General features: G+C 52.1%; 2 protein-coding genes across 4 annotated transcripts in view; one reads left to right on the forward strand and one right to left on the reverse strand.

The window, feature by feature from the left end:
* LOC138795156 (DNA (cytosine-5)-methyltransferase 3A-like) overlaps positions 1-12,384 on the forward strand; it is a 99,931-nt gene extending 87,547 nt beyond the window's left edge. For all 3 annotated transcript variants that reach the window (XM_069974137.1, XM_069974138.1, XM_069974139.1), the window contains 3 exons: positions 10,291-10,360; positions 11,592-11,710; positions 12,130-12,384. In XM_069974137.1, coding sequence (XP_069830238.1) covers positions 10,291-10,360; positions 11,592-11,710; positions 12,130-12,271 — 331 coding nt within the window. In that variant the 3' untranslated portion in view covers positions 12,272-12,384. The remainder of the gene's footprint in view (positions 1-10,290; positions 10,361-11,591; positions 11,711-12,129) is intronic.
* Positions 12,385-15,212: 2,828 nt separating this feature from the next.
* Positions 15,213-21,502, reverse strand: LOC138795359 (killer cell lectin-like receptor subfamily G member 1). The gene is made up of 5 exons (XM_069974346.1): positions 21,319-21,502; positions 19,903-20,172; positions 19,496-19,659; positions 18,047-18,162; positions 15,213-16,498 (listed from the first exon to the last, which is right to left on the reverse strand). The coding sequence occupies exons 1-5, from the start codon at positions 21,500-21,502 to the stop codon at positions 16,381-16,383; spliced, it is 852 nt and encodes a 283-aa protein (XP_069830447.1). The 3' UTR covers positions 15,213-16,380.
* Between the last annotated feature and the right edge of the window lie 580 nt (positions 21,503-22,082).

The following is a 22,082-nucleotide window of genomic DNA, read 5'->3' on the forward strand; positions in this document are numbered from 1 at the left end:
ACCAGAACCTTCTTGTCTCCGACCTCCTTCCCAAAACCTTCCCCTCCTGTTTCTCCCCCTCTGGAGGAACCCATGCAAGTGGATGCCACAGAGACCAAGGCCAGTCGGACACACCGTCTGCAGAACAACCTCTGTCTGTACTGTGGGAATGCGGGACATAGAGTACGGCAATGTCCTTCCATGCCGGAACCACCACCAGAAATCTCCAGGCGCCTAAACAACTATTGAGGGGGTCACTCAGGTGCACAGGTAACCTTAACTAAATAAGTAAATTATAATTACCTATATCTCTTGTGTTTGGGGATAGATGTATTTCTGGGTACGCCCAGGTAGATTCTGGTTCTTCTGCCAATTTTATTGATCCCATGTTTTGGTCTGGTTTAGAGGCATGTCCCCTGAGGCTCAGGTGTCCGGTGAATGTCACTGGAGCAGACTCTACCCCCTTTGCTCAGGGGGATGTTCGGTACATTACCCCCCGCCTCGAAGTTAAGGTGGGGTCTGTTCATGTGGAGACTCTCGATTTTCTCCTCATGAACCATCTGTCTTCTGATGTGATCCTGGGGTCGCCCTGGCTGAAAGCACATAACCCAGTGTGCAATTGGTCCAGCAGGGAACTGGTTCAGTGGGGGCCTAAGTACGGTCCTCATTGTGTTGCTGTGTCACTCACACAATGTTCCCCTGGGGAGGGGGAGATTCCAGAGTTTTTAAATGACTATGCGGACGTATTTGATGAGGGTTCGGTAGAGGGTTTACCCCCCCCCCCCATCAACCCTATGATTGTTCTATTGATCTCTTACCAGGTGCCAAGTATCCTAAGGGAGGGAAATGAGGATCCCAACCTTGTGGGAGGTATGATCTACATTACATAGTAGTGCCCTACGGCTAATACCAAGCTTGCCACAAGGTAAAACTTAACTTTTAATGAATCAATTAAAATTGGATTTGTGATCTGTGTATATACAGTGTGATTAAAATAGTCGTGCCACTGTGTGTTTTTATTTTTATTTTTTTCTCTGGAGAATGTAGCGGTGGCGACTAGTACACCATGTGAGATTGATGTTGGCTGCTCACTGAAAAACGTTGTAGGCTTGGGGTTACGCTACCTCCAAGTCTAGTATAAGAATTCTGATGGGCTAGGTCCGACTGGACCAGCAGTATCTGGCAGTAAGGCATAATAGAGATTAGGCATTGTGCTCACCCTGAAGTATTAGGCTGTGGCATCTCGTGTCCGCGATTCACCGCTGAGAACCCCCCCTTACTGCTTCACCATACGCGCAATTCTACAGGCGCACAAATAACAATTTATTCTTAAACTAGACTTGGAGGTAGCGTAACCCCAAGCCTACAACGTTTTTCAGTGAGCAGCCAACATCAATCATACAGTCATGGCCAAAAGTTTTGAGAATGACACAAATCTTCTATTTTCCCCTGATCTGCTGCCCTCTGGTTTTTCTGTGTTTGTCAGATGTTTTATCACATACAGAAATAGAATTGCAATCATATTATGAGTAACAAAATCTTATACTGACAGTTAGACTGAGTAACTGCAGAAAGTCTATAATATTTGCAGTGTTTCCCCTTCTTCTTCAGGACCTCTGCAATTCTCCCCGGCTGCTCTCATACAACTTCTGGACCAAATCCTGACTGATAGCCGTCCATTCTTGCACAATCAATGCTTGTATTTTGTCAGAATTTGTTGGTTTTTGTTTCTCAATGGGATTAAGATCTGGGGAGTTTCCCGTCCACGGACCCAAAATCTCTATGTTTTGTTCCCTGAGCCATTTAGTTATCACCTTTGCTTTATGGTAAGGTGCTCCATCATGCTGAAAAAGGCATTGTTGGTGGCCAAACTGCTCTTGGAGGGTTGGGAGAAGTTGCTCTTGGAGGACATTTTGGTACCATTCTTTATTCATGGCTGCGTTTTTAGGCAAGACTGTGAGAGCCGATTCCCTTGGCTGAGAAGCAACCCCACACATGAATGGTTTCAGGATGCCGGTTACAGTTGGCATGAGACAAGACTGGTGGTAGCGCTCACCTCGTCTTCTCCCAATAAGCTGTTTTCCAGATGTCCCAAACAATCGGAAAGGGGATTCATCAGAGACAATGACTTTCCCCCAGTCCTCGGCAGTCCACTCCCTGGACCTTTCCCCCAGTCCTCAGCAGTCCGCTCCCTGCACCTTTCCCCCAGTCCTCAGCAGTCCGCTCCCTGGACCTTTCCCCTAGTCCTCAGCAGTCCACTCCCTGGACCTTTTGTAGAATATCAGTCTGTCCCTGATGTTTTTCTGGAGAGAAGTGGCTTCTTTGCCGCCCTCCATGAGACCAGGCCTTGCTCCAAGAGTCTCCGCAGTCTCACAGTGCACAGTGCAGATGCCCTCACACCTGCCTGCTGCCATTCCTGAGCAAGCTCTGCACTGCTGGTAGCCCCATCCTGCAGCTGACCACACTTTTAAGAGACGGTCCTGGCGCTTGCTGGTCTTTCTTGGGCACCTTGGAGCCTTTTTGGCAACAATGGAACCTCTCTCCTTGAAGTTCCTGCTGACTGAGGTGCAATCTTTCTAGCTGCGATACTCTTCCCTGTTCGGCCATTTTTGTGCAGTACAATGATGACTACACGTGTTTCTTTAGAGATAACCATGGTAACAGAAGAGAAATGATGATGCCAAGCACCAGCCTCCTTTTAAAGTGTCCAGTGGTGTCATTCTTACTTAAAGGAGACCTGTCACCCCCTGTGTCGGAGTTACAGCCCCCTATACTCACCTGATCCCACTTCCTGAGGCGGTCGGGTCACGGAGATATGAGCGCCCAAAGCCCGGCGCGTGCGCTCACTGGAGAGTCCGATGCCCATAAAGAATGACGGAGCATCGGACTCCCCATTCATTCTCTATGAGTGTCAGACTCTCCTGTGACGCGCCGGGCTTCGGGCGCTCATATCTCCGTGACCCGACCGGATCAGGAAGCGGGACCCGGTGGGATCAGGTGAGTATAGGGGGCTGTAACGGGGTCGGGAGCCTGTCACCCCGGAACGGGGGGTGACAGGTCCTCTTTAATCATGACAGATTGATCTCCAGCCCTGTTCTCATCCCACACCTGTGTTACTGGAGCGATCACTGACACAATGTTAGCCGGTCCTTGTAAGGCCGGGCTGCAATGATGGTGAAATGTGTTTTGGGGGATAAAGTTCATTTTCTAGGCAAATATTGACTTTGCAAGTAATTGCTGTTAAGCTGATTCCTCTTTATAACATTCTGGACTATATGCAAATTGCCATTTTAAAAACTGAAGCAGTAGACTTTGTAAATATAATATTTGTATCATTCTCAAAACTTTTGGCCATGACCCCCAAGCCTACAACCTTTTTCAGTGAGCAGCCAACATCAATCTCACATGGTGTACTAGTCGCCGCCGCTACATTCTACAGAGAAAAAAATAAAAATAAAAACACACAGTGGCACGACTATTTTAATCACACTGTATACACACGGATCACAAATACAATTTTAATTGATTCATTAAAATTAAAGTTTTACCTTGTGGCAAGCTTGGTATTAGCCTTAGGGCACTACAATGTAAAGTATCCTAAGGGACGCATATTTAACTTTTCCCGCCCTATGAGGGAGGCCATGCAGGAGTATATAAAGGAGAGTCTACGTAAAGGTCACATTCGCCCCTCCTCCTCTTGTTTGGGGGCGGGATTCTATTTAGTGGGGAAAAAGGACGGTGGGCTTCGGCCTTGTATTGACTATCGGGAGTTAAACAAGATCACGGTTAAGAACTTGCACCCGCTACCCCTTATCCCTGACTTGTTTAATCAGATTGTGGGTGCTAGATGTTTTTTGAAGATAGATTTACGGGGAGCATATAATCTTATTAGAATTAAGGAAGGTGATGAATGGAAGGCCACCTTCAATACCCCCAAAGGTCATTTTGAAAATCTTGTAATGCCTTTTGGGTTATACAACGCCCCGGCATTCTTCCAACATTTCGTTAATGATATCTTCTGTGAGTACCTTGGTCGGTTTCTTGTGGTGTATTTTGATGACATTTTAATTTTTTCCCCCGATTGGTCTTCTCACATTTTGCATGTCTGCACTGTCATGGAGCTTCTGAGAGCTAATCAGTTGTGCACCAAGCTGTCTAAATGACAATTTGGAATTCAGGAGGTCTCATTCTTGGGGTATAAAAAAAACCTCAAACTCGTTTAGTATGGACCCTCTAAAGGTCCAAACCATTGAGAACTGGGAGCAACCCAATAACCTTAAGGCTCTGTAGAGGTTCTTGGGCTTTGTCAATTACTACCAGAAATTCATCATCGCTCATACCTAAACCTCTTACCGATTTAACTAAAAAGAGGGCGGATCAGGTAAATTGGACCCCTGACACTAACTTTGCATTTAACAAGCTTAATCAGTGTTTCTCAGAGGCTCCGGTGCTGATACAGCCAGACTTTGAGCGTCCTTTAATAGTTGAAGTGGACGCATCCAAGGTGGGGGTAGGAGCTGTTCTATCTCAAGGGTCCGCAGCCCTCCGACCCGTTGCATTCTTCTTGAGGAAGTTCTCCAAGGCAGAGTGCAATTACGACATAGGTAATAGAGAGTTGCTGGCTATAAAAATGGCTTTTGATGAATGGAGACACTTCCTTGAGGAAGCAAAACATAAAGTGGTGGTTCTTCCTGATCATAACCTTGGATCAAGCCAAACGTCTCACACCACGCCAGGTCAGATGGGCCTTATTTATCACTAGGTTCAATTTTGAGATAACCTACTGGCCTGGTTCCAAGACTGTCAAGGCCCAGTCCCGCAGCTTTGACATTGAGACCACGTCCAGGTTCCAACCTGATACAATCCTGTCCCCTGATGTGGTACTGGCCATTTTGCAGCCGGACCTGGTGACTCAAATCGCTGAGTCTCAGGCCCTGGTGCCCCAGAACATTCCGGAATCAGTACTATTTGTACCCCCGAATCTTTTGCCTCCGGGTCTTGGAGGAGATTCACAGTTCTGTGTTGGCAGGTCACCCAGGGGTGGCAGGAACCAGGTACTTGCTCTCGCGCCATTACTGGTGGCCTTCCTGGGCTTGAGATGTCAAGTCCTTTGTGGACACGTGTGAGACCTGTGCTAGGTCCAAGGTCCCTGGTAGGCCACCTGAGGGTTTATTACATCCTCTACCAGTGCCTACGAGACCCTGGACACACATCTCGATGGATTTTATTACAGACTTGCCCCTATCTAAGAGAGAGACCGTTATTCGGGTTGTGGTTGATCGATTCTCCAAAATGTGTCATCTCATCCCTCTGTGTCCAAATGCTCGTACCTTAGCTACACTGTTCATAAACCACATTTAGTGCCTGCATGATATTCCTGAAAATATTGTGTCTGATCGAGGTGTTCAATTTGTTGCAAAGTTCTGGAGAAAGTTCTGTGGTCGATTGGGTATGTACTTGTCCTTTTCGTCTGCCTTTCACCTGCAAACGAACGGACAGACGGAAAGGATTAACCAATCTCTCCAACAGTTTCTGAGATGTTTTGTTGCTGATGCCCAAGACAAATGGAGGGACTTTATATCTCTAGCTGAATTTGCTTTAAACAATCATGAGCAGCGCTTGCTTAAGATGTCACCGTTCTTTTGCAATTATGGGTTTAACCCTATGTATTCCTCTACTCATTTTGTCAAATTCGTTAACCCCTTAGCTGAAGCCATATTTTCTAAACTGTGCACAGTTTGGGCCCAAGCTCACCACAGTTTGGTCAAAGCCCAAGAAGAATCCCAAAAACATGCTAATAAAAGACGCATACCTGGCCATCAGGAGGAAAGGTTTGGCTCTCTACAAAGAACCTAAGGTTAAGGGTGCAGTCCGGCAAACTGGCACCCAAATATATTTGTCCATATACCATTGTGGAGATAACGTTAATAACGCTGCGAGTCGGCTAGGTCCTGGCAGATCACTTTCATTACGTACACCCAGCGGTCTGAACGACAGCTGCGTGTATGTGATTCTGCCGGCCGCTTAACCCCTTCAGCTGCGCCCAGCGCCCGCTCTGTATACATTACCTGTCCGCGCTGCACGGGGTCCCGGCGTACTGCTCTCCCGCCCGGCCAATCAGTGTGTTGCCCTGCCGCAGCCACTGATTGGCCGGGCGGGAGAGCAGTACGCCGGGACCCCGTGCAACGCGGACAGGTAATGTATACAGAGCGGGCGCCGGGCGCAGCTGAAGGGGTTGAGCGGCCGGCAGAATCACATACACGCAGCGGTCGTTCAGACCGCTGTGTGTATGTAATGAAAGTGATCTGCCAGGACCTAGCCGATTCGCAGCGTTATTAAGGCTGCAAGTCTGTACGTGTGAAGCTACCCTTAGACTGAAATTGCCTGCTTCATTCCGGGTCCATAATGTATTCCATAAATCACTCCTGAAAAATACATTCCTCCGGTATCTCCATCTACTCCTCCTGCTCCACTGGTCATCCAGGGTGAGTTGGAATCACTGGCGGAACTACCGCCGTAGCAGCCGTAGCGGCTGCTACGGGGCCCCGCCGCATCAGGGGCCCGTGACGCGGGCCCCTGGAGCTGACATATCCTGCAGCACCCGGCGGCTGAGCATGCCTCCCGGGTGCTGTAGCCGGGGGCCGGTCCCGTGCTCCTCCCGACCCGGAGACTCCTTTCCCCAACCATAGGGAAAAGGAGTCACTGGGCCAGGAGGAGCACGGGACCGGTCCACAGCGCTCCTGTCACCCCCTGTCTGATACGCGGCTGCCGTCTGATGACGCGTCCTAGCCCCGGCAGCGCGCGGATCATAGAGTTCTGTGTGGGCTTGTGCTGCGGCCCGCGACTTCCGGCACAGAGACGTGTGCCGGAAGTCGCGGCTACAGGCCCACACAGAACTCTATGATACGCGCGCTGCCGGGGCTAGGACGCGTCATCAGACGGCAGCCGCGTATCAGACAGGGGGTGACAGGAAGAAGGCTCGACGGGGGAGCGTGTTGTTAGGTGAGTTTTTTTCTTTTTTTTAAACTTGCTTTTCTCGGGGGGGGGGGGGGAAGGGGCATCTATAAGGGGGGGGGGGAGAAGGGGGCATCTATAAGGGGGGGGGGAGAAGGGGGCATCTATAAGGGGGGGGGAGAAGGGGGCATCTATAAGGGGGGGGGAGAAGGGGGCATCTATAAGGGGGGGGGGAGAAGGGGGCATCTATAAGGGGGGGGAGAAGGGGGCATCTATAAGGGGGGGGGAGAAGGGGGCATCTATAAGGAAGGGGGGAGGAGAGAAGGGGGCATCTATAAGGAAGGGGGGAGGAGAGAAGGGGGCATCTATAAGGAAGGGGGGGAGAAGAGGAGGGGGCATCTATAAGGAAGGGGGGAGGGGAGAAGAGAAGGGGGCATGGGCATCTATAAGGAAGGGGGGGAGAAGAGGAGGGGGCATCTATAAGGAAGGGGGGAGAAGAGAAGGGGGCATCTATAAGGGGGGGAGAAGGGGCATCTATAAGGAAGGGGGGGGAGAAGAGGAGGGGGCATCTATAAGGAAGGGGGGAGGGGAGAAGAGAAGGGGGCATCTATAAGGGGGGGGGGAGAAGGGGGCATCTATAAGGGGGGGGAGAAGGGGGCATCTATAAGGAAGGGGGAAGAAGGGGGCATCTATAAGGAAGGGGGGGAGAGAGAAGGGGGCATCTATAAGGAAGGGGGGAGGAGAGAAGGGGCATCTATAAGGAAGGGGGGAGGAGAGAAGGGGGCATCTATAAGGAAGGGGGGGGAGAAGAGGAGGGGGCATCTATAAGGAAGGGGGGGGGAGAAGAGGAGGGGGGCATCTATAAGGAAGGGGGGAGGGGAGAAGAGAAGGGGGCATGGGCATCTATAAGGAAGGGGGGGAGAAGAGGAGGGGGCATCTATAAGGAAGGGGGGAGAAGAGAAGGGGGCATCTATAAGGGGGGGGAGAAGGGGGCATCTATAAGGAAGGGGGGAGGAGAGAAGGGGGCATCTATAAGGAAGGGGGGGGAGAAGAGGAGGGGGCATCTATAAGGAAGGGGGGAGGGGAGAAGAGAAGGGGGCATGGGCATCTATAAGGAAGGGGGGGAGAAGAGGAGGGGGCATCTATAAGGAAGGGGGGAGAAGAGGAGGGGGCATCTATAAGGAAGGGGGGGAGAAGAGAAGGGGGCATCTATAAGGGGGGGGGGAGAAGGGGGCATCTATAAGGAAGGGGGGGAGAAGAGGAGGGGGCATCTATAAGGAAGGGGGGAGAAGAGAAGGGGGCATCTATAAGGAAGGGGGGGGGGAGAAGAGGAGGGGGGCATCTATAAGGAAGGGGGGAGAAGAGAAGGGGGCATCTATAAGGAAGGGGGGGAGAGGAGAAGGGGGCATCTATAAGGAAGGGGGGAGAGGGGGGCATCTATAAGGAAGGGGGGGAGAGGGGGGCATCTATAAGGAAGGGGGGGAGAGGGGGGCATCTATAAGGGAGGGGGGAGAGAGAGACCATCTATAAGGAAGGGGGGGAGGGGGACATCTGTAAGGAAGGGGGGGGGGGGAGAGGGCCATCTATAAGGGGGGGACACCATAGGGGGAGAGCAGGCCATCTATAAGGGGAGAACATAGGGGGAGAGGGGGACAACATAGGGGGAGAGGGGGATATAAACGTACAACATTGGGGGAGAGGGGAACATCTATAAGAGGACAATAAAGGGGGAAAGGGGGCCATCTATAAGGGGACAATATAAGGGAAGAGGGTGCCATCTATAGGGGGGGCAACATAGGGGACCATCTATAAGGAGACAACATGGGGGGGCATCTATAAGGGGGACAGCGGAGGGGGGCAAAATAAGGAAGCTATCTATAAGGAGGGGCGACAGAGAGGAGGGCCATATACTAAAATGGGATCACATAGAGTCAGCCTTCCTACTAAATGTGGGTGTAAAGGGGCCAATACAGATGTGCAGTTGGTAGAGATGAGGATGGTGTCAGAGTGTGGAGCCTAATATGTCTGTCTGGCAGATTCTGTGGATTCGTGGCTCGGAGAAGTTCTCATAACGGCCCAGGACAGATGGAAAAGAAAATGAAAAGGGAAGAACTCCGATCAGAGAAGACGTCCTCTGTAAGTCACCTGATGTAACTGTACTGTAATTTATATGGTGTACAGAACCTGTGTAGAGCTGAGTGTGTTGATGGCATAGTGGTCGATCGAGAGGGGGGGGGGGGGGGGGGGGGGGGGGGGGCGGGGGGGCCCCAATCAAAAGTTTGCTATGGGGCCCAGCCATTTCTAGTTACGCCCCTGGTTGGAATATGAGGTGGAGAAGATTCTTAATTCTCATTGGGTACAGGCCTTCAAGGCCGGGTCCATTGAATAAGGGTCCTGAGGCCCCTTGTAAGATGGGGGGGGATGCTGTCAGGAATGTGCAGTAAGCCTGGTGTGAACTGGGCCTGTTTTTACTTTTTGTGTGACACACCCGCTTGCTTTTTAGCTTACTGGCAATGCAGGAGTCACACCGCTCGCTGCTAGCCTTGATTGCTGCAGCTGGGCAGTGTGGTTTGATTGACGTTTCCTCTGCCTCTCTGGAGCCTTGAGGATCAGAGTGCCGGTCCAATGAGGATCCGGACCGGGCTCTTGATCCTCATAAATGAAAGCTGAGCCAGTCCTTCTCTGCTGGCTATTAAGGGTTATACCCTGATCCCAGCTCCCCCTGTCTATTCCTGCGATCCCCGTTCCTAATTCCTCTGCTTGCTCGACCTGTTACCCGCCCGCCTGACCTTTCACTATCCGATTGCCCCCTGATTTTGTACTGCGTTGCCCGTTTGGTTTGGACCTTGGCTTGTTGACTCTTCTTTTTGTGTTTGTCTGTCTGCCCACCTTCGTAGTTGTCCGCGGCTGCCTAGTAGGCAAGTAGGTAGGGACAGTGTGCGGGTTCAGGCTTAGGGCTCAATGTCGTGTCTCATCCCTGACAGGGGGATAACATTATAACCTGTGGACATGTGTGGTTCTGTTTTTGAAAACCGTAGTGACCCCGATGTATAGACTGTACTATCCCCTCTGTGTATAGACTATACTGACCACTCTTTGGCTAGGCTGTACTGACCCCTCTGTGTATAGACTGTACTATCCTCTCTGTGAATAGACTGTACTGACCACTCTTTGTATAAGGCTGTACTGACCCCTCTGTGTATAGACTGTCCTACCCCCCCCCCCCCCCCCCGTATATAGACTGTACTATACTATCTCCCTGTGTATAGACTGTACTGACCCCTCTTCATTTAGACCCACCTCCCATATCCCCCGCCCCCTCTTATATATAGTGTACTGACTCCCCTCTTGTTCTAGAACTCTGGTTGCTACAGCAAGTGATAAGACGGAACTTCAGGACTGTTTGGAACCTGGAAGAATCGCAAAGGTGAGAAGTGACGTGAAGGAGGAGCCATGATATTCACAGCAGGGATCAGTGATCGCCATCACCCGCATCCTCCCTCCTGCAGTCACTGTGGTTTTATCATTCATTTTCATCTTCTTGGAGGATTCTTTACAGTAAGAGCAGTGATAGGGAATGTTCTGTGCAGCTATAGGAGGTCCTGCAGGCCTACAGGGTATAGGGATATATTGTATACGGGGTAAAGGGACATATTGTATACGGGGTATAGGGATATATTGTATAGGGGGTATAGGGATATATTGTATACGGGGTATAGGGATATATTGTATACGGGGTATAGGGATATATTGTATACGGGGTATAGGGATATATTATATACGGTGTATAGGGATATATTATATACGGTGTATAGGGATATAATGTATACGGTGTATAGGGATATAATGTATACGGTGTATAGGGATATAATGTATACGGTGTATAGGGATATAATGTATACGGGGTATAGGGATATAATGTATACGGGGTATAGGGATATATTGTATAGGGATATATTGTACAGGGGGTATAGGGATATATTGTATAGGGGGTATAGGGATATATTGTATACAGGGTATAGGGATATATTATATACAGGGTATAGGGATATATTGTACAGGGGGTATAGGGATATAATGTATAGGGGGTATAGGGATATATTGTATAGGGGGTATAGGGATATATTGTATAGGGATATATTGTACAGGGGGTATAGGGATATATTGTACAGGGGGTATAGGGGGCATAGGGATATATTGTATAGGGATATATTGTACAGGGGGTATAGGGATATATTGTACAGGGGGTATAGGGATATAATGTATAGGGGGTATAGGGATATATTGTATAGGGGGTATAGGGATATATTGTATAGGGATATATTGTACAGGGGGTATAGGGATATATTGTATAGGGGTATAGGGATATATTGTATACAGGGTATAGGGATATATTATATACAGGGTATAGGGATATATTATATACAGGGTATAGGGATATATTGTACAGGGGGTATAGGGATATAATGTATAGGGGGTATAGGGATATATTGTATAGGGGGTATAGGGATATATTGTATAGGGATATATTGTATACGGGGTATAGGGGTATATTGTATAGGGGGTATAGGGATATATTGTATACAGGGTATAGGGATATAGGGATATCTTGTACAGTTATATTGTATCTGGTGATTATTTGTCCGTATCTCTCACAGTTCCATAAAATCCGCACAATAACCACCAACTCGTACTCCCTGCGCCAGGGGAAACACCACGAGTTTCCTGTCACTATGAGCGGGAAGGAGGACGTCTTGTGGTGCACAGAGATGGAGAGGTAACACCCACACCTGAGCCACCATCTAATAGAGAGCATGCTGCCATTATCCTCTGTACCACACTAGACCACCAGGGATACTAACATTATCTCCTCCGGTACACTAGACCACCAGGGATACTAACATTATCTCCTCCGGTACACTAGACCACCAGGGATACTAACATTATCTCCTCCGGTACACTAGACCACCAGGGATACTAACATTATCTCCTCCGGTACACTAGACCACCAGGGATACTAACATTATCTCCTCCGGTACACTAGACCACCAGGGATACTAACATTATCTCCTCCGGTACACTAGACCACCAGGGATACTAACATTATCTCCTCCGGTACACTAGACCACAGTGGTCACATGGCCAGAAGTGACCCTCCCCTCCCCTCTGACCCCGCCCTCTCCTCCTCCCCTGCAGGGTCTTCGGTTTCCCGCCTCATTACACGGACGTCTCCAGAATAAGTCACAGCTCCCGGCAGAAGCTCCTGGGCAGGTCCTGGAGTGTCCCGGTCATCCGCCATCTCTTCGCTCCCCTGAAGGAATATTTCACCAGCGTCTGAGTCATGTGACACCAACGCAAGACCCTCAAAGACAAGATGGCGACTGAAGGAGCCTAACAAGCTGCCGATTTATAAGGAAACGTCTGGTTTTATTGTTCGATATTTTATTTGTACAAAGAGAATGTGATCCTGTGTCGTGTGTACAGTGGATTTATTTATGGGGGGGCGGCGGGGTGGGTGAGGGGGCAACAGGGTGGGTGAGTAATATGGGAGCAGCAGGGTGTGTGAGGGGAGTAATATGGGAGCAGGGGGGGTGAGTAATTTGGGAGCAGGGGGGGTGAGGGTGTGCGTAATATGGGAGCAGCAGGGTGGGTGAGGGTGCGTAATATGGGAGCAGGGGGGGGGTGCGTAATATGGGAGCAGCAGGGTGGGTGAGGGTGAGTAATATGGGAGCAGGGGGGGTGAGTAATATGGGAGCAGCAGGGTGGGTGAGGGTGCGTAATATGGGAGCAGCAGGGGGGGTGAGTAATATGGGAGCAGCAGGGTGGGTGAGGGTGAGTAATATGGGAGCAGGGGGGGTGCGTAATATGGGAGCAGGGGGGGTGGGTGAGGGTGCGTAATATGGGAGCAGCAGGGGGGGTGAGTAATATGGGAGCAGCAGGGTGGGTGAGGGTGAGTAATATGGGAGCAAGGGGGGTGAGTAATATGGGAGCAGCAGGGTGGGTGAGGGTGCGTAATATGGGAGCAGGGGAGCAGGGGGGGCAGCAGGGTGGGGGAGTAATATGGGAGCAGCAGGGTGGGTGAGGGTGCGTAATATGGGAGCAGGGGGGGCAGCAGGGTGGGGGAGTAATATGGGAGCAGCAGGGTGGGTGAGGGTGCGTAATATGGGAGCAGGGTGGGGGAGTAATATGGGAGCGGGGGGGGGGACAGCAGGGTGGGTGAGTAATATGGGAGCAGGGGGGGCAGCAGGGTAGGTGAGGGGACAGCAGGGTGGGGGAGTAATATGGGAGCAGGGGGGGCAGCAGGGTGGGGGAGTAATATGGGAGCAGGGGGGGCAGCAGGGTGGGGGAGTAATATGGGAGCAGGGGGGGGCAGCAGGGTGGGTGAGGGGACAGCAGGGTGGGTGAGTAATATGGGAGGAGGGGGGGCAGCAGGGTGGGGGAGTAATATGGGAGCAGGGGGGGCAGCAGGGTGGGTGAGGGGACAGCAGGGTGGGTGAGTAATATGGGAGGAGGGGGGGCAGCAGGGTGGGGGAGTAATATGGGAGCAGGGGGGGGCAGCAGGGTGGGTGAGGGGACAGCAGGGTGGGGGAGTAATATGGGAGCAGGGGGGCAGCAGGGTGGGGGAGTAATATGGGAGCAGGGGGGCAGCAGGGTGGGGGAGTAATATGGGAGCAGGGGGGGCAGCAGGGTGGGTGAGGGGACAGCAGGGTGGGGGAGTAATATGGGAGCAGGGGGGGCAGCAGGGTGGGTGAGTAATATGGGATCAGGGGGGGCAGCAGGGTGGAGGAGTAATATGGGAGCAGGGGGGGCAGCAGGGTGGGGGAGTAATATGGGAGCAGGGGGGGCAGCAGGGTGGAGGAGTAATATGGGAGCAGGGGGGGCAGCAGGGTGGGTGAGAGGACAGCAGGGTGAGGGAGTAATATGGGAGCAGGGGGGCAGCAGGGTGGGGGAGTAATATGGGAGCAGGGGGGGCAGCAGGGTGGGTGAGAGGACAGCAGGGTGGGTGAGTAATATGGGAGCAGGGGGGCAGCAGGGTGGGGGAGTAATATGGGAGCAGGGGGGGCAGCAGGGTGGGTGAGAGGACAGCAGGGTGGGTGAGTAATATGGGAGCAGGGGGGGCAGCAGGGTGGGGGAGTAATATGGGAGCAGGGGGGGCAGCAGGGTGGGTGAGGGGACAGCAGGGTGGGGGAGTAATATGGGAGCAGGGTGGGCAGCAGGGTGGGGGAGTAATATGGGAGCAGGGGGGGCAGCAGGGTGGGTGAGGGGACAGCAGGGTGGGGGAGTAATATGGGAGCAGGGGGGGCAGCAGGGTGGGGGAGTAATATGGGAGCAGCAGGATGGGTGAGGGGGAGGGGTAGTAATGGTAAGGTCACCGTCACAGAAAAGACTTGGATAATCTGGTGATACATTTATTAGACTATATATTTATTAGATACAATTATAAATTCCTGTAAACGTAACAACGTGAATATGATATATAATATAATAGAGAAGGTTTACACGTCTACCGCCCGGCACCACCACACATATACATCGCTGTACCTGTATATAGGGGAATCTAGACCACTGTATATAAGCAGAGATCTGGTCACTACGGAGCACACACGGCTCTTCCAGGACCGGGCTGCACAGGGGCGCCCACACACCTGGCACCACCATCACCCGGGCAGCAGACATCACTGGGGGCACAGGTCAGCCCTGGCGCCCAATCTGCTCCGCCACTACTGACTGCAGCATCTGAGGGGTTAATCACCCCAGACTGGTGAGATCTGTAGTAGCAGCCATTGCTGTGGTACCTGTATAGAACAGTGCAGGTAGGGAATCATTATATAATATATAGTAACTGGAGGTATACGGCACACACAGCAGTCACTCTCATCCTCCTCCATCATGGATCTAGGAAGAACGTTCCTATAGAACAGATGAGATGAGGTCTCCGCATGTACTGAGTATCTGCCACAGAGGTCTCCCAACCTCCCAGAATCCTCAAAGGGACAACAGATTGGAAGGTTACTTCCCTTTATAAATCTCCAGTCTTCCAGTACTTATCAGCTGGTGTATGTCCTGCAGGAAGTGGTATATTCTCTCCAGTCTGACACAGCGCCCTCTGCTGCCACCTCTGTCCATGTCAGGAACTGTCCAGAGTAGGACAGGTTTTCGATAGGGATTTGCTGCTGCTCTGGACAGTTCCTGACACGGACAGAGGTGGCAGCAGAGGGCGCTGTGTCATACTGGAGAGAATATACCACTTCCTGCAGGACATACACCAGCTGATAAGTACTGGTGTAGCAGTCTGGAGTGAGGGGGATCTTAGGGAGGGTAGAGGTTATGTTGTGTTAATAAAGAAATCTCTCCATATGGCGACTGCCAGAGATGGGTCACTGATGTATGGTGGTGTATGCGGAGTCCCCCTTTTGTATGCTGGTAGGCAGTGAACACAACCCAATGAGATGGGAGTCCTTTAACCCCTTAAGGTCCAAGCCAATTTTCGTTTTTGCGCTTTTGCTTTTTCCATTTTATGTTTAAAAGTCCATAGCGCTTGCATTTTTTCACCTAGAGACCTATATGAGTGCTTATTTTTTGCGAAACCAATTGTACTTTGCAATGACAGACATTATTTTTCCATAAAATATGTTGTGAAACCGGAAAAAAATCATTTGCGCTGTCAAATTGAAAAAAAACGAATTTGTTTTCATTTCGGGGAGTTTTGCATTTACGCCGTTCGCCCTGGGGTAAAACTGACTTGTTATATATGTTCCTCAAGTCGTTACGATTACAACGATATATAACATGTATAACTTATATTGTATCGGATGGCCTGTAAAAAATTCAAACCATTGTTAACAAATATACGTTCCTTAAAATCGCTCCATTCCCGGCTTATAGCGCTTTTATCCTTTGGTCTATGGGGCTGTATCAGGTGTCAGTTTTTGCGCCATGATGCGATCTTTCTATCGGTACCTTGATTGCGCATATACGACTTTTTGATCGCGAGATTACACAGACAGGTCAACCTGCAGAGATCACACCTGATGACTATACAGACAGGTCACCCTGCAGTGATGGCACCCAGGCACTGTACAGACAGGTCACCCTGCAGGGATCACACCTGATGACTATACAGACAGGTCACCCTGCAGAGATGGCACCCAGGCACTGTACAGACAGGTGACCCTGCAGAGATCACACCTGATGACTATACAGACAGGTGACCCTGCAGTGATGGCACCCAGGCACTGTACAGACAGGTCACCCTGCAGACATCACACCTGGTGGCTATACAGACAGGCGACCCTGCAGAGATCACACCCTGTGACTATACAGACAGGTCACCCTGTAGCGATCACACGGGATCGCAAGATTATACAGATAGGATAGGAAGCTCACTGCCCAGTCCCAGCCTACAGTAAAGCAGAGAAGATACAGCAGATGGCGCTCCCCCCCCCATCACTGATCCCCCCGCTGCAGGGACCTCACACATATCCAGCGTCTGGGGGTGGAACAGTCCAGAGCCACATAGTGCCCTGAATCAATAAGAGCGCAGCTCCTCTGGGGGTCATCAAACCTGCAAGACACAGAAGGGGTGGTCAGTAACACAACATATACCGTCACTAAGGGAGTCCTGTCATTACCCCTGGTGGTCTGGAGCAGTAAGGGGGTCCTGTCATTACTCCTGGTGGTCTGGGGAAGTAAGAGGGTCCTGTCATTACTCCTGGTGATCTGGGGCAGTGAGGGGGTCCTGTCATTACTCCTGGTGGTCTGGGGCAGTAAGGGGGTCCTGTCATTACTCCTGGTGGTCTAGGGCAGTGAGGGGGTCCTGTCATTACTCCTGGTGATGTACAGCAGTAAGGGGGTCCTGTCATTACTCCTGGTGGTCTGGAGCAGTAAGGGGGTCCAGTCATTACTCCTGGTGGTCTGAGGCAGTAAGGGGGTCCTGTCATTACTCCTGGTGGTCTGAGGCAGTAAGGGGGTCCTGTCATTACTTCTGGTGGTCTGGAGCAGTAAGGGGGTCCTGTCATTACTCCTGGTGGTCTGGAGCAGTAAGGGGGTCCCGTCATTACTCCTGGTGGTCTGAGGCAGTAAGGGGGTCCTGTCATTACTCCTGGTGGTCTGGAGCAGTAAGAGGGTCCTGTCATTACTCCTGGTGGTCTGGAGCAGTAAGGGGGTCCTGTCATTACTCCTGGTGGTCTGGGGAAGTAAGAGGGTCCTGTCATTACTCCTGGTGATCTGGGGCAGTGAGGGGGTCCTGTCATTACTCCTGGTGGTCTGGGGCACTAAAGGGGTCTTGTCATTACTCCTGGTGGTCTGGGGCAGTAAGGGGGTCCTGTCATTACTCCTGGTGGTCTGAAGCAGTGAGGGGGTCCTGTCATTACTCCTGGTGGTCTAGGGCAGTGAGGGGGTCCTGTCATTACTCCTGGTGGTCTAGGGCAGTGAGGGGGTCCTGTCATTACTCCTGGTGATGTACAGCAGTAAGGGGGTCCTGTCATTACTCCTGGTGGTCTGGAGCAGTAAGGGGGTCCTGTCATTACTCCTGGTGGTCTGAGGCAGTAAGGGGGTCCTGTCATTACTCCTGGTGGTCTGAAGCAGTAAGGGGGTCCTGTCATTACTCCTGGTGGTCTGAAGCAGTGAGGGGGTCCTGTCATTACTCCTGGTGGTCTGGAGTAGTGAAGGGGTCCTGTCATTACTCCTGGTGGTCTGAAGCAGTAAGGGGGTCCTGTCATTACTCCTGGTGGTCTGGAGCAGTAAGGGGGTCCTGTCATTACTCCTGGTGGTCTGAAGCAGTGAGGGGGTCCTGTCATTACTCCTGGTGGTCTGGAGTAGTGAAGGGGTCCTGTCATTACTCCTGGTGGTCTGGAGCAGTAAGAGGGTCCTGTCATTACTCCTGGTGATCTGGGGCAGTGAGGGGGTCCTGTCATTACTCCTGGTGGTTTGGAGCAGTGAGGGGGTCCTGTCATTACTCCTGGTGGTCTGGGGCAGTAAGGGGGTCCTGTCATTACTCCTGGTGGTCTGGGGCAGTGAGGGGGTCCTGTCATTACTCCTGGTGGTCTGGGGAAGTAAGGGGGTCCTGTCATTACTCCTGGTGGTCTGGGGAAGTAAGCTCACTCTTACTCACTTTATGGGCCTCGTCCACACTGAACCATCCAGCTGCCTCCACTCCCCGGTATCTGTGTCCTTTCTCAGGCCGACCCAGTAGTCACCGACCAGATGATGGAGCGCCCTAATCTCCTCCTGTAACATGAGGACAGAGGTTCTATAGAGTCGGCATATTATCTGGGGGAATTCTGAATGAATCCTACACCCCCAGCCCCCTCCTTACCTGCAATTCCTGGTCCCCCTGCCCCTACTTACCTGCGTCTGCTTCTACTCCTACCCCCTCCTCACCTGCGTCTCCTAGTACCCCGGCCCCTTCTTACCTGCGTCTCCTGGTACCCCGGCCCCTCCTCACCTGCTTCTCCTGGTACCCCGGCCCCTCCTCACCTGCGTCTCCTGGTACCCCGGCCCCTCCTCACCTGCGTCTCCTGGCCCCCTCCTCACCTGCGTCTCCTGGCCCCCTCCTCACCTGCGTCTCCTGGTACCCCGGCCCCTCCTCACCTGCGTCTCCTGGTACCCCGGCCCCTCCTCACCTGCTTCTCCTGGTACCCCGGCCCCTCCTCACCTGCTTCTCCTGGTACCCCGGCCCCTCCTCACCTGCTTCTCCTGGTACCCCGGCCCCTCCTCACCTGCGTCTCCTGGCCCCCTCCTCACCTGCGTCTCCTGGTACCCCGGCCCCTCCTCACCTGCGTCTCCTGGCCCCCTCCTCACCTGCGTCTCCTGGTACCCCGGCCCCTCCTCACCTGCGTCTCCTGGCCCCCTCCTCACCTGCGTCTCCTGGTACCCCGGCCCCTCCTCACCTGCGTCTCCTGGTACCCCGGCCCCTCCTCACCTGCGTCTCCTGGTACCCCGGCCCCTTCTTACCTGGATCTACCGGCCCCCTCCTTACCTGCGTCTCCTGGCCCCCTCCTCACCTGTGTCTCCCGCCCCCGCCCCTCCTCACCTGAGTCTCCCGGCCCTCCCTTATCTGCGTCTCCCGGCCCCCCCTTACCTGTGTCTCCCACTCCCCTCCTCACCTGCATCTCCCGTACCCCTCCTCACCTGCATCTCCTGTTCCTCCCTTACCTGCGTCTCCCGACCCCCTCCTCACCTGGGTCTGCCGCCCCCCCCCTCTCACCTGCGTCTCCAGCCCCCCCTCTCACCTGCGTCTCCCGGACCCCCCCCCCCTCTCACCTGCGTCTCCCGGACCCCCCCCCCTCTCTCACCTGCGTCTCCCGGGCCCCCCCCCCCCTCTCTCACCTGCGTCTCCCGGGCCCCCCCCCCCCTCTCTCACCTGCGTCTCCCGCCCCCCCCCCCCCCCTCACCTGCGTCTCCCGCCCCCCCCCCCCCTCTCACCTGCGTCTCCCCCCCCCCCCCCCTCTCACCTGCGTCTCCCGGACCCCCCCCCTCTCACCTGCGTCTCCCGGACCCCCCCCCCCCCCTTACCTGCGTCTCCTGTTCCCCCCCTTACCTGTGTCTCCGCCCCTCTCACCTGCTTCTCCTGGCCCCCGGGGAGCAGTGTTCCTCCTCCTGACCGGCAGAATTCCAGGCTGGAGTCCCACACGTTGGTTTCTCTGGATATGAAGAAGCATTTATCACCTGACCGCGTCCACTTATTGGGGCAGGAGTCCGGAGGGCGGGACAGGCACTGGGGGGCTGGAGGGAGAGAGAGCAATGTAAGACCCCAGGGGGGCAGCGGCCGGTCCTGCACATCCAGTCACTGCACAGCCCTGTATATCAGTGTGGAGCGGCCGCGGACCCCCAGGAACTGTGGAAAATCCCCTCACAGATCACGACCTGTCCCTCCCCTATAATAAAAGGAGTTCCTGCTCTGGAGCACTTAATGCAGCCATTTTCTATACACTCACACTCATTTACACTAAGATTTATGTTTCTTACCAGTAAAGTGAACTACAACCAATACAAGGAGACCGCCCACGAGGAGACCCCCAGGTGCCGCCAGCACCAGGCGGCCATGATGCACATTGTTCACACGCTGCACCTGCCGACTCTGAGGAACAAAGTAAGAGGAGTCACTGACAGAAGAGGCAGAAGCCCGACCCGACCCGGGCAAAGTGTGAACGTGAAACAGGAAACAAATACAGAATACACATGTAACACACACATCACACACCTGTACTATACATATATACACACCACACACCTGTACTATACATATACACACATCACACACCTGTACTATACATATATACACACATCACACACCTGTACTATACATATACACACACATCACACACCTGTACTATACATATACACACACATCACACACCTGTACTATACATATACACACACATCACACACCTGTACTATACATATATACACATCACACACCTGTACTATACATATATACACATCACACACCTGTACTATACATATATACACATCACACACCTGTACTATACATATATACACATCACACACCTGTACTATACATATACACACACATCACACACCTGTACTATACATATATACACATCACACACCTGTACTATACATATATACACATCACACACCTGTACTATACATATATACACACATCACACACCTGTACTATACATATACACACACCTGTACTATACATATACACACACCTGTACTATACATATACACACACCACACACCTGTACTATACATATATACACACACATCACACACCTGTACTATACATATATACACACACCTGTACTATACATATATACACACACCACACACCTGTACTATACATATACACACATCACACACCTGTACTATACATATATACACATCACACACCTGTACTATACATATACACACATCACACACCTGTAATATACATATACACACATCACACACCTGTACTATACATATACACACATCACACACCTGTACTATACATATATACACATCACACACCTGTACTATACATATATACACATCACACACCTGTACTATACATATACACACACCTGTACTATACATATACACACACCTGTACTATACATATACACACACCACACACCTGTACTATACATATATACACACACCTGTACTATACATATATACACACACCTGTACTATACATATACACACACCTGTACTATACATATACACACACCTGTACTATACATATACACACATCACACACCTGTAATATACATATATACACACATCACACACCTGTACTATACATATATACACACATCACACACCTGTAATATACATATACACATCACACACCTGTACTACACATCACAGCCATCACACCTGGATATACAGGGCGCACTACAACTCCCAGCATGCCGTGCGGCTCCTCACCTTCTCCGGGCGGCCGATGCTGAGGTCCCCGCCGGGCTCGGGCGGAGCGGTCTCCGGGTCCCGGGCCTCCTCCTGGTGGATGTATCCGGTGGTCTCCGGTGTGAGGAGGGGGGTGTGGGGGGGCTACGCCCCCCGGGGTCCTCTCCATCTGCTGGGACACAGCCATAACCTGCCGCGGAGCCATAACCGGGAGTGGAGCGCAGCGTCACTGCAGCCATATCCCTCCGCGCCCGCACTTATACATCAGGTTGTTGGGCGTGGCCTGTCAGGTTATTTGGCCCGGCCTATGCGGTGTGAGGGCGTGACTTGGCGGTGTATGGAGGCGTGGCTTCTCGTGTAGTCCCTCCCCCGTACAGGACACTACAGGAGGCTACACGCTCAGTAATGTAATTCTAAACGTTTCCGTATCTGTAACCTGTAACCCCGCTTCCCTGTCACTGTCCACACAGGCTGCGAGCGGCGTCAGGGTGTGAGGGAGGAATGGAGCAGTTCATGGACTGACCACTAGATGTCAGCAGAGTCCGTGCTATAGACGTGTCATATATACACTCACCGGCCACTTTATTAGGTACACCATGCTAGTAACGGGTGGTCTTCTGCTGCTGTAGCCCATCTGCCTCAGAGTTGGCCGTACTGTGCGCTCAGAGATGCTCTTCGGCCTACCTTGGCTGTAACGGTTGGCTATTTGAGTCACTGTTGCCTTTCTATCAGCTGGAACCAGTCTGCCCATTCTCCTCTGACCTCTGGCATCAACAAGGCATTTC

This window comes from Dendropsophus ebraccatus, chromosome 6 (assembly GCF_027789765.1).
Source record: "Dendropsophus ebraccatus isolate aDenEbr1 chromosome 6, aDenEbr1.pat, whole genome shotgun sequence".
Classification (NCBI taxonomy): domain Eukaryota; kingdom Metazoa; phylum Chordata; class Amphibia; order Anura; family Hylidae; genus Dendropsophus; species Dendropsophus ebraccatus.